We start from the raw sequence: 13630 nt of genomic DNA, 5'->3' as shown, positions 1-13630 counted from the left end.
AATGCTTGGACTTGAGCCTCCTTTTCCTGTATGATGATTTCCTTTATTGTTTCTTCATCCTGAGCCTCTAAGTCAATTATTTCCATGCCGTGATGAGTATAATGCTGCTTTGACTCATGATGCTCTATCAAATCAAAGTCTATCTCTTTCTCTTCATCATCAAAACTTTCCTCTGGAATCTTTTCTTTCCCTTTGTGCAGCTGATGCACCTGTACCTACTGTGTTTATGAAGAAGGCAAAGCCCCTTCCACATCCTGTGGAGCAAGCATTTGCCTATTGGTTGATGAAGAAGGCAAGGTCCTTTTCATATCCCGTGTAGCAAACACTTTCCTATCGTTGCACATCCTGAAGATGAACCACCGTTGCTAGTTCAAAACGTCGATCAGAAAAGAAACCTAAAGCGATGTATCTGGAAGATTATCTACATAACTTTCCTATCAGCTGCAAACAATCTCCTTGTGCCCCTCTGATATTTCATGTAAGTCCTAGGCACCTCAGTAGCTCTAGTCTCTTTGGCCTCCTCATCTGTTTTAACCTAAGCACTGCTAGAAGGTCCCCCTAATTCTTGAGACACTGGTGGAGGAATTTGAGGACCCCTAAAGATGTCATGAGTAATAAATGTCTCCTAGGAGATGTTGAGGAGGTTAAGATGATGATGCACAATCATCTTGATCAGGGAATAATGATAAATACTACTCATCTGCTGAGGGTATGGCTTTTTCTGCACAAAGTGGGCCATCTTCTCAATATTCTTGAACAAGAAATAAGGGAGTTTTAACATCCTCACCCTGGTAAAATGCATGAGAAGCCTGATGTGATAGGTGTACAGCTTAGAAAATATTCCCTCACAAGTGAAATATTTCATGATGATTTTCATAATGGGGGTATACTTGTCCTCAAGGAATCTAAGAGGAAAAAGTATTTTTGCCTCATTTTTGTACCTGGGTTTGATATAAGGCTCATAATAATGTTCATCTAGGTCATGTGCCTTGTACCATTTCTCCCCTACATCTGGAATCTTGGTTTCATCTACAATAATGGAGGGTGAGATTGTGAATGTTACCCCAGCAAGAGTCACCCTGTTGTCCTGAAGATTGGCTACAAAAAGCCTGGTGAGCTCAGGATGGTTTTGAACTCTCTCTACCTGCTCACAGAACTCATAGCACCCTAGATGTCTGAAACAAGTGACAGCTAACTAAGAGGCCTGCAACTCTCTGAGGTTTTATGGCTCTTCCCTAATAATTCTTCCTCCCTTGTCTTCCTCCTCCTCATAGTCTCGGTCTTCTCTATCCATGTTTACAAGGTTTGAGGCTGTACACTCCAAGAAAATGGATATAGGGAACGAGCAAGAGTGATTTAGGAGTGAGGAAATGGGAGATGACCTTATGAGGTATTTTTGTAGACTAGAAAATGAAGGGAAGGATATGAATTATGAAAGTGAGGGAGAGGGGTTTGGGCCCTTTTTGAAATACAACTTGTGGGATAAAGGATGAGGGGGTATAGATGTTATGGAGTGATGGATGGAAGGGGTTTAGGGTTTACTGATAAGTGGTGTGAAAAATAGAGGGGATTAGGGTTTCATATTTGGCATGGTAAATTCCTTCAAACTCTGCAATTGCAACTTTAATGATGAGGTAGAGGGAGTGCATGTACTTGTTTGAGTGATGAGAGGGTTGTTTGAAAGTTTTTATGAAGTTTGGAAGCTTTTTCGTCTTTCTTCTCAACATGCAGCACCAACCACAGATGTGCAATGCCACCTCTCAACACGCAGCGCAGTGTAAATTTGCACTACGGAAACCTCCAAACGTATAGTGCCAACATCTCAATGAGAAATGCCAACTCTTTTACCTGAAATGTACAGTGCCAGACTGCAGAAGCGCAACACCAGTTCACCACTACTCCAAACACATAGCGCCAACCTCCAAAAGCGCAATGCCACTTCTCCTTGGCCCAAAACTCACTCAATCTCTCCTCTTTCCTTCACTTTTTGACTCCTTCTTTTCCAAATTATAATGATGTACTTGAAAATAAAATGTGAGACCTTATACACAAGTAGATTTTGATTTTTCACTTGAAAAACCCACTTTCTAATGTTTCTTGAACTTTTTCAAATCTCTGTTTTTGTTAGGTCCCTATAATACTAGTGACTACCCCATTACTATTGTAGTTGTATCCCTTATTAATATTGTTGTGCCCCTCTTTTCCCCATATTGTTATTATTGTGCCCCATAGAATCCCTCTATTGTTATTTTTGTGCCTTTATATTATTATTTTTAGGTCGGTTGGGTTATATTGTGACTCCTTATACTCCTATATATAGAAATGAGGTTTGTCATTTCAATCATCAAAGAATCATTCATTTGTGTAATGTAAAGGAGGTTTCCCCCTTGAAGAGGCTGAATTCTAAGACATTGATCTATCTTTTCTATCTTTTCGTGAGCTGGTTTCATAACATTTGGTATCAGAGCTTTGGATTCTAGGGTTTCACAGCTATAAATAGGTCATCATGGAATTTTCACTGTAACTTTTTTCTGCTACATTTTAGAAGCAAGAAAAAACCCATTTGAGATTAATTCGCACTGAACTTCGGGTCCAAATTTCAGAGCTTTTCGCGCTATATTTGTAGATATATGATCTGAGGAAGTTGGTCTTTTTGCAGACTCCTGAATTACATTCCGAACAGGTGACCTAGGGAAAATCATCATAACTTTCTCTTTGAGCATCGGATTGAAATTTCGTAAGAATTACAGAAAGAGGACAAAATTTAATTTCTTGTATATATTTTTCAGAGCCAAAGGTCGAAATAGGGACACGTGACACGTCATACAAGTTTGCTCTACTGAACTAGTCTATAATCAAGTCACTATGGGAGATTTAGCATAACTCTTCCTTGGAGAATCCAATTTGGATCAGATTGGTGGCATTGGAAAGAGGACACAGAGGGATACTAGAGATCGCAATTTCAGAACTAGAGGATCCGAAATTATAGAGATACATCAGAGGCAATATCGAGCTCCTACAAAGTGAAAAAAGGTGTGTAGATTTTTTTAAATTTTTGCTTAAGCTTGGTTTGAAAAATTATTTTGAAGGAATTAAAAGGGCATAGTAGAGCATTATTATCATTAACTGATGCACCGAGGAAAGAAAATACAAACACCTAGTAAGCAACCTGAAAGCTCTAGCATGACTCATGAAGAAGAGGAAGAAATGCTACATGATATATCAAAATTACAAGACCAAGTGCAACAAATCTCACTCTCACAAAAGCTAACATAAGCTAAGATAAATGGCATGGAATCTAAGATAAAGGGCGTGGAAGCTAAGATGAATGGCGTGGAATCTAAGATGGACGATTTGAAGATAGATTTGAAGACAGATTTCAAGACAGGCATGGCAAATTTGAAGACAGATTTGACAAATTTTCTACAAGAAATACTTAGTAATGGTGAAAGGGTAGTAAAGGAAACTCATGATGCGAACAAAATAAATGTTAATCATGATTTCATAGACTCTAATTTTGGATTGAAGACCCACCATATTCCAAAAATCGATATGAGGAAGTTTGATGGCATGGATCCCACAACATGGATATTACAGATGGAGCAATTTTTTGATCTCAATAATGTGCAAAACACACAAAAGGTACGTATTGAAACCTTATATTTGGAACCAAATCATTTTGTATGGTATCAATGTCTTTGCTCTCGTAAAAAAATTATCACTTGGGCAATTTTTACGGAAGAATTAACAACACATTATGAGGATACAAAAAGCAACACTTTTTTTAGTCAATTGATAAGTCTCAAACAAAGGTGTTCAATAATGGAGCACATTGAGGAGTTCCAAAAATTGAACATAAGGGTAAAAAGTATTCCAGAGGAGCATAGGATTGATGTGTTCATAGGGACTTTAAAGGATAATATCGAACATGGTGTTCGCCTTTGGGAACCTGATTCATTAGAGAAGGTATTTAGGTTAGCAAGAAAAATGGAAATCAAAATTATGGCAACCAGGAAGCATACCACTCACAAATATAAAGATGGAAGTGTTGTTACCCTTAGTCTTCCACAACCTATAAGGTTGACACCACAACAATTGGAAGAAAAAAGAGCAAAAGGGCTTTGTTACAGTTGTGATAGCAAATACACTAAAGGTCTTAAGTGTGCTGAGAAGAAATTATTCTACATAGATTGTGAAAAGGAAGAAGAAAAGGAGCAAGAAAGGTCAAAAGAAGAGGATATACTCCAGGAACAAAGCCTAGATAAAGAAGAAATTAATCCAACCATATCTTGTAATGCATTGGCTGGAATTACCACTCCTCAAACAATCAAGATAGAAGGACAAATCAAGAAGAAATAGGTAATAGTGTTGATTGATTCAAGAAGTACCCACAATTTTATTCATTGTAAGGTAGCAAAAGAATTGAATTGCTTCCTATATTCAGCACCAGAGTGTCAAGTGATGGTTGCAAATTGAGGAACAATAAATTGCTCTAGAAAGTGCCATAATATCAAGCTATCCATGAGAGAATATGTATTGACTAGCCTAATGCTTTCCATTCCAATGGGAGGTGTTGATGTTGTACTAGGAGTCTAGTGGCTACAATCCTTGGGTACAATAGCTTTTAATTTTCATGAAATTTTTTGTGGAAGGAAAGGAAGTTGAATTAAGCGGTATGGCAGGAAAACTGGGAAAGATAATCAACTCTAACGGTATGACAAAGCTTCTAAAAAAGGAACAAAGAGATGTAATTGCACAATTATGTTCGCTAGATGTTTCCACATCGAAATCATCTATTTCTCGAGATCTCCAAAAAGTCTTGGAAAATCATTCCAAGGTATTTGAGACTCCCAAAGGTCGCCCACCTATTCGTGATCATGATCATGTTATTCATCTAGTTCCAGGAAGTGTTCCTCCAAACATCAGGCCGTACAGATATCTGTATGCCCAAAAGAGTGAAATTGAATGTATGGTTGCAGAAATGCTAGAGGTTGGTATAATTCAACCTAGTCAAACTTCTTTCTTTGCTCCAGTAGTATTGGTACACAAGAAGGATGGATCATGGCACATGTTTTCGGGTTATAGGGAGCTCAACAAGCTCACTATTAAAGATAAGTTTCCCATTCCTATCATTGATGAATTACTCGATGAATTGCATAGATCAATTTACTTCACCAAGTTAGATCTTCGTTCAGGATATCATCAAATCAGAATGAAGACTGAAGACATTCCAAAAATAGCATTTAGAACTCATGAGGGTCATTATGAATTTTTGGTCATGCCTTTTGGCCTTACCAATGCACCTTCTACATTTCAAGGTTTGATGAATTCCATTTTCAAACCCTTCCTTAGAAAATTTGTGTTAGTATTTTTTGATGATATACTAATCTACAGCAACTCTTGGAAGGATCATGTTGATAGGGTGCTACAACTATTGGAGGGGAAACAATTATATGCAAAAAGATCCAAATGTTTCTTTGGAGTACAAGAGGTGGAATATCTTGGTCATATTATATCTCATGAAGGAGTTAAGGTAGACCCTAGCAAAATTAAAGCCATTAAGAAATGGAAAATCCCCACATCCATAAAGCATCTGCGATGATTTCTCAGGTTGATAGGGTATTATCGCAAGTTTGTTAAGAATTATGGGAGAATAGCAGCACCCCTAACAACATTATTGAAGAAAGATGCATTTTCATGGACTCCAGAAGCAACAAAGGCCTTCGAACATCTTAAAGAAGTAAAGTGACAAGCACCGGTCTTAGCTACACCGGACTTCACAAAAACCTTTATTGTGGAATGTGATGCTTCAGGAAATGGAATTGGTGCTATTTTAATGCAAGATGAAAGACCCATTGCTTTTGAAATTCGTCCAATCAAGGGAAAGCTTTTACACAAAGCTATTTATGAGAAGGAAACGTTGGCAATACTACATGCACTTAAGAAATGGCGACCCTACCTAATGGGAAGACACTTCAAAGTAAAAAAGGACCATGATAGCCTTAAATACTTTTTAGAACAAATATTATCATCTGAAGAGCAACAAAAGTGGGTCACAAAGATGTTGGGTTATGAATTTGAAATCATCTACAAAAAAGGGAAGAAAAATGTGGTGGCAGATGCACTCTCAAGAAAGGATGAGGATGTGGAAGCATTGTTGTGCACCCTTTCTATTATCCAACCAGATTGGATAAACGAAGCAAGGGAGGAATGGAAGAATGATGAAGAAATGTGGGCACTTATTCGAAAGTTACAACAAGATTCTAGTACATCTGATGCATTTAGCTGGCAAAATGATTTGTTATGGTACAAATATCACTTATACCTCTATAAGAATTCCCAACACAAACAAAAGATTCTTATGGAATTACACACTTCTCCCTTAGGAGGGCAATCAGGATTTTTAAAAACTTACCACAGGGTTAAAAGGAATTTTTTTGGGATGGCCTTAAATCGGATATTCAAAAATTTGTGGCGAAATTTTTGGTTTGCTAACAAAATAAAGTTGAAACAATTAAGACCCCAGTTCTATTACAACCTTTATCCATTCCAAGCCAATGTTGGGAGGAGGTTTCAATGGATTTTATCATAGGTTTACCCAAGTCTGAGGGAAAGAGTGTCATCATGGTGGTAGTTGACATACTTACCAAGTATGCACACTTTTGTGCATTATCACATCCATTTAAAGCCAGTACAGTTTCTACTGCATTTATGGAAACAATTCAAAAGCTACATGGAAACCCAAAGATTATTGTAAGTGACAGAGATCCCAATTTCACTGGAAATTTTTGGATAGAATTATTTTCTTGTCTCGGTACTCAATTAGCTCATAGCTCATCTTATCATCCTCAATTTGATGGGCAAACTGAGATAGTAAACAAATGTTTGGAAGGATATCTTCGTTGCTTTGTATCTGATAAACAAAAACAATGGGTCAAATGGTTGCCTCTGGTTGAATGGTGGTATAACACTTCCTTCCATACAGCAACAAAAATGACCCCATTTATGGCACTTTATGGATATCAGCCACCATCCATCACATCATATTTAAGAGAAAATTCTAAGGCTCAAGTAGTGGAACATCACATCAAGCATCGACAATAAGTCCTCCAACTCTTAAAGGATAACCTCGTGTTGGCGCATAATAGAATGAAACAATAGGCAGATCAACATCGCAATGAAAGAAGTTTTGATATAGGTGATTGGGTATTCCTGCAGCTACAACCATATAAACAAATGTCCCTCAAGAAAAATAAGAAGGATAATAAATTATCACCAAAGTATTATGGTCCGTACAAGGTGTTGCAAAAGATTGGTACTATGGCATACAAATTGGAGCTTCCTGTAGCTTCTCGAATGCACCCAGTTTTCCATGTTTCATGTTTAAATAAGCTTATAGGCGACAAGCTCCCAGTTCAAACAATATTGCCAGAACTTGATGAGGACGTAAAAACTATATTAGAACTGGAAGCAGTCACAGAAACAAGAACTCGACAGCTACGAAATCGATCAATTTCGGAGTATCTCATCAAGTGGAAGAACTTATCCACTGAAGATTCCACGTGGGAGGATGAGAATTTTATACAGAAGCATCCAGAACTACTCAAGTGTTGAGGACAACACTTTTTTGAAGGAGAGGGGCATGCTAGGTCCCTATAATACTAGTGATTACCCCATTACTATTGTAGTTGTATCCCTTATTAATATTGTTGTGCCCCTATTGTCCCTGTCAGGCTAGGGTAACTCCAGAATAAATGAGCGGAAGACAATTGTGATGTATTATTCATAAACTAACTAACATTTATATACAAAAATATGACGGATCAGTTCATCTTCTTGATGATTGTCCAGTTCACCCATCCGTTGTGGATTAGGTGTCAACATTCCCCCCCTTAATCTGAAGGGATGTTGGTGAGTCCAAGCATCATTCTGAATCTTTCAAGCTTTTCTCTTCCAAGCGCTTTGGTGAAGATGTCTGTAATTTTCTCGTTTGTGGAACAATGACGGAGATTGATTGTTTTGGCCTCAACATGATGTCGGATCAGATGATATTTAGTATTGATGTGCTTAGTACGATCATGGAACTTTGGGTTCTTGGCCAACTTTATTGCAGAGGTGTTATCAATCATGAGTGGAGTTGATTGTATTTGTTTTACCTGCAAATCTTCAAGAATTTTCCTGAGCCACACAATTTCTTTCGTTGCTTCAGCTGCTACCACATATTCTGCTTCTGTTGTGGAATCTGCTGGTACTGATTGTTTGTGTGATCTCCAGGATACAGCTCCTGATCCAAGACTCATAGCATATCCTGAAGTAGATACCCCAGTTTCTTTGTCTCCATCGAAGTCTGAATCAGAGTATCCAATCAAGTTGAAGTCGTCCACCTGTGTATACTTGATTCCAAGGTCTTGAGTTCCCTTCAAGTACCTTAGAACTCTTTTTGCAGCAGACCAATGTCCCTCACAAGGCTTTTGCATAAACCTGGAGAGGATTCCAACAGCAAATGAAATGTCTGGTCTGGTAGTAGTGAGGTAGATGAGACTTCCTACAAGCTATCTATACTTTGTTGCATCCTCAAATTCCTTTCCTTCAGTAGATGTGAGCTTCAAGTTTTGTTTCATTGGAGTAGAAAGAGGATTGCACTCTGTCATGCCAAATCTGTTTAACAAATCTCCAATGTATTTCTTTTGAGAAAGAAATATGGACTTTGGATGTTGTGTTACTTCAATGCCAAGATAGTAATGAACATAGTCCAAATCAGTCATTTCAAAAAAATTTCCTAATTCTTTCTTTATGGATGAAATATAGCTTTCATTGTTCCCTGTCATTAAAAGATCATCTACATATACCACAAGATATACAACTGTTTTGCCAACTTTCTTGACAAATAAAGTTGCATCATCAAGATCAAAATGATTGAAGTTGAGTTTCAGAAGATGCTCAGTTAGTTTTTCATACCAGGCTCGTGGTGCTTGTTTGAGGCCATACAAGGACTTCACAAGTTTGCATACTTTGTGTTCATGTCCTTTCACAGCAAATCCTTCAGGCTGGGACATAAAAACATTCTCTTTTAGATCTCCATTCAAGAATGCAGTTTTTACATCCATTTGATGGACTTTCCAACCGTTCTGAGCAGCTAGTGCAAAGAGTGTCCGGATGGTGGCCCATTTTGCTGTGGGGGCAAAAGTTTCCTCATAATCGACCCCTTCCTTCTATGCAAAACCTTTTGCCACAAGCCTAGCTTTGTGCTTGTCAAGTGAGCCATCAGCTTTGTACTTGTTCTTGTTGACCCACTTGCAGCCAATTGGTTTGGTTCCAAATGGAGGATCAACCAGCTTCCAAGTGCCATTCTTTATGATGGCATCATACTCCTTCTGCATCGCTTCTTTCCATTCATCATGAGAAGCAGCTTCTTTGAAGGAAGTTGGTTCAAAATCTGTAGACAAGTTCAATTCACAATCATAAGTAACATCCATATCAACAGGTGAATTAGAGTTATCTACATCACCTCCATCTTGTCGGTTTGTATTTCTGGTTCCTGTTTTTCCAATTTCATCAGGATGAACACTTTCAAGTGTCTTTATCAGCCACTTTGGGGGACCTTTCTGAGATGGTCCAGGCTGCTCTGTTGATTGAGTTGGGTCTGAATCAAGATTGAGTCTCCCAATTCTATCAATTACATCACTTAAAGCATCATCCGTTGTTGGAGTGTCATGTAGGGGAGATTGTTCTTTAGAAGAAGAAGATTCCACATGTTGATCTAGTATAGGAATCCCCCCTTCAAGATGTGGAATCTGATTATCAAACTCTTGAAATGATTTCGGTTTTGTGAATCTATCCAAGAGATCAAGTTGCCCTCAACAACACTGTCAGATTTGGATGATTCAAGAAAAATGACATCTCTAGATAAAACAAACTTTTTATTTACTTCATCATAGAGGCGGTATGCTTTAGATGTGTTTGAATACCCCAGGAAGATACACTTACGACTTCTAGCACCAAGTTTGTTTCTATGTACCTTTGGTATTAAAGCATAACAGGTGGAACCAAAGATCCTGAGATGTTTTACCGAAGGAACATGTCCATACCACAATTCATAAGCAGTCTTGTTTCTTATAGCACTAGATGGACATCTATTCTTTATATATGCATCACATAGAACAGCATCAGCCCAAAACATTGTCTTTACATTTTTGAAGAAAAGCATGGATCGTACCATATTCAAGATTGTTCTATTCATTCTTTCTGCTACACCATTCTGTTGGGGATTATAAGGTACAGTTGTTTGATGTTTAATCCCATGTTGGCGAAGATAGTGTTCAAATTCATTTGATGTATATTCTTTTCCATTATCAGTGCGAATAGACCCAATATGAGATTGTGCATCATTTTCAACCCACTTATGAAAATTCTTGAATGTTTGAAAAGCATCAGATTTGTTCTTCAATAAATAAACCCAACACATTCTGGTGTAATCATCAATAAATGTCATGATATATTTATTTCCATTTGTAGAAGAAACAGGCATTGGACCACATAAATCTGAATGAATGAGTTCAAGTTTCCTATGTGCTCTTGAATGTGAATCATGAAAAGACTGTTTGCTATGCTTTCCTAGAATGCAAGCATCACATTGCTTATGTTTTCTAGGAATTGTAGGCAAACCAGCAACACCATTTTTCTTTAATAAGCGAAGACTGTCATAGTTTAAATGTCCAAATCTAGCATGCCATAATAAACTTGATGGAAGTGTACCTTCTTCATGATGAGAAATATATGAAAAATATTGTGCATGAGCAGAAGTTCCTTGCAGTTTAAGAAGTCTTTCTTCTTCTATACCCCTCATGACAAGTGAGTGGTCAGATGCCTTTCTTACCTCAAGCTTGCCATCAAAAATATGAATGGAGTGACCTTGCTGGCGGATGTGGACCAGGGACAGCAAGTTTCTCTTGAGCTGTGGGAGATATAGAACATGATCCAGAAGAAAGTCTAGAAGACCAGGCAGTTTAAGCCTGACTGTGCCAAGCCCTGATGGCTTGATTTTTGACTGATCTGCAAAGTATACTGCTCCATCAACATTATCAGTGAAATCCTCAAAAAAATCTTTCCTATGAGTCATATGACAGGTTACTCCTGAATCAAGCAACCAGTCATTTTTCAAAGAAGCAAGTGAAGCATTAAACAAGTCTTCATTTACTCCAATGTTACATTGTGCCTCAATATAGTGAGCGGATTCAGGTGCTTTACCTTTGTCTGTGTCATCAGTTTTACCTTTCTGCTGGTTTCTTCTCTGCTCAACCTTGTCCCATGGTAGCTTGCATGTAGAAGCATCATGTGATCCATTTCGTTTGCAGCGAATGCAATGCAGACCTGCCTTTTCTGCTTGAGAATGTCTGCCCCCCCTGCCTCTGAAGTATCTTCCTCTTCCTCTTCGTCCACCTCTTCCTCTTGTAGAATCTTGAGCAGGATGCTTTTCTTTATGAGCAAGGAAAACAGTCTCTTCAGAAGATTCAGGGACTGTTTTCTTTCCAAAGGCTTTCTCTCTTTCAACAAACTTTTTCACAAGAGACTCAAAGGTTATGTCTTTAAGATTTCCATTTGCTTGTAAAGACTCAAGATAATTAGAGTAGGTAGGATAGAGTGCTTTGAGAAAGGCAATAAGAGAGATATCCAGCTCAACCTTAGTGGATTTAATATCATGCATTATAGACTTTATTTCAGATGCAAGAGCAAGGGGATCATTATTTTTCAGTTCAAGAGTGAAGAGTTTAATCATGAGCTGAACAACTTCAAGTGCAGAATGTGAATCATAGAGTTCTTTCAGCTTTTGTAAAGCTTCAAAGGCAGTGGAATAGGATGAAATATGACGACTTACTTCTTCATTTACAGATGCTGCGATCAATGCATAGGCTTTGTTGTTCTTGTTTTCCCAAATGACAAGTTCTTTATCTGATGTAGGCTGCACAGGGTCTTTGTCTTCTTCTCCGACACACACTCCTTTCCACAGCTCATTGTAGATGAGGGTGTGTTTTACCATCCGAGACCATTCAGAATAGTTCTCCTTGCCAGTGAGAACTATTCCGACCATAGAGATGATTGAATGCATTCTGTAAAAAAATACTTCTGCTTGATAAAAAAAACTTCCTTACAGCCTTATGCACTATATTTTCTACAAATCCCTCTAATGTGTGACAGAAGGCATCAGAATTTCATTGAAATATTATATCACTTTATGCTTCAATACAGCATTACCAAAAATAAAAAACTATGCAATATCACTATATCACCTCCACAAATGCTTTGATATATAAAATGTTCTGACTGATATGACTTTGAATGCTTTTGAAAACTGCTTACAACATAATACCTTAAACTGCCATCATAAATACATATCATCAGCACAACATTATACCGCCATTAAAATCATCTTTCTTGTCATTCTCAAACTTTTTGAGATGAATCAGGTTAAAGTCATATGGTTATATGCATAAACAAACTGCGCAATTACACTGCATAAACAAACTGCGCAAACCAGCTACCATAATCAAACTGCGCAAGTCATTTGGTTATATGCATAATCAAACTGCGCAAATATTTGAGGTGTAGACAGAGGTGGCATCGCTTCAGGCTTCATAAAGATGGAGATGGAGGACTTCGGTCCCAAAAATATCCTTCATTTGCCTACAATCTCTGCCAAGATCCTGCGCCTGGTGATTCCAGATAGCTCGTTTTACGGCAGAATGGCAAAAGTCGGAAAGTTTGGTGCCCTCATTCCAATGTCTGGTGGCCATAATAATGCATTGGATACATTGCCTTCGGACGTGAGGGATCAGCTATTTCAAGCTGCCATTAATTCCCCAAGGAGAGGCGGGGATGATCATACGTCCCTATCACTGAACAACATTCTGGCTGACTGGAAGGAGACACCCGAAGCACACATTTTGATGGTGGAACTTCCAGGTCTGAGCAAGGAGGAGATAAAGATACAGGTGGAAGATGACCGGCTTTTGAAGATAAGCGGAGAACGCAACAAACAGGAACGTGAGGGTGAGAAATGGCACGGGTATCAAGGGTATATGGCGCGAGATGAAAAGCGGCTATGGCGCAACGCTCGGTGATCTTCCTCTGAGAGGGTCTCCGGCTTTTCAACAAAAAACAATGTATATACGCAGATGTCAAGCCAAAAGACGAGAGTCACCAAAAAACGCTTCTATGCATTCAATAACAAAAAACGACTCGTCACCAAAAAAACGAGTGTCAGGTATTCCTGCGCGGAGGCACCAAAAAACGCTTCTATGCATTCAATAACAAAAAACGCACATTCAGTATCAATTACTCATGATCTGAGAGGGCGCAGTCTCTGGCAGTCAGAGGCATTCAATATCAATTCAAAAATCAGAAACGCATCAACGCTTATAGTGCAGTAGCGTTCAGGATGTCAGAGCAGAGCAGCGCTCAGGAGAGAGCAGCGCTCAGGTATGAGCAGCTCTCAGAACAGCAGGAGTTACAACTATTTCAGGGACTGGGACCTGTGCTCTGATACCATGTCAGGCCAGGGTAACTCCAGAATAAATGAGCGGAAGACAATTGTGATGTATTATTCATAAACTAACTAACGTTTATATACAAA

General features: G+C 38.4%; 1 protein-coding gene across 1 annotated transcript; it reads left to right on the top strand.

The window, feature by feature from the left end:
- The first annotated feature begins 12638 nt into the window (after positions 1-12638).
- On the top strand, positions 12639-13118 carry LOC149199211 (22.0 kDa class IV heat shock protein-like). The gene has a single exon (XM_089400487.1). The coding sequence runs from the start codon at positions 12639-12641 to the stop codon at positions 13116-13118; it is 480 nt and encodes a 159-aa protein (XP_089256613.1).
- Positions 13119-13630: the final 512 nt, after the last annotated feature.

The sequence above is a fragment of the Pinus tabuliformis genome, chromosome 2_1 (genome assembly GCF_031772625.1).
Source record: "Pinus tabuliformis cultivar Carrire ecotype Pingquan chromosome 2_1, CPIR1, whole genome shotgun sequence".
Classification (NCBI taxonomy): domain Eukaryota; kingdom Viridiplantae; phylum Streptophyta; class Pinopsida; order Pinales; family Pinaceae; genus Pinus; species Pinus tabuliformis.
The sequence above is the reverse complement of the archived record's forward strand: the minus strand, read 5'-3'. Positions and strand labels throughout refer to the sequence as shown.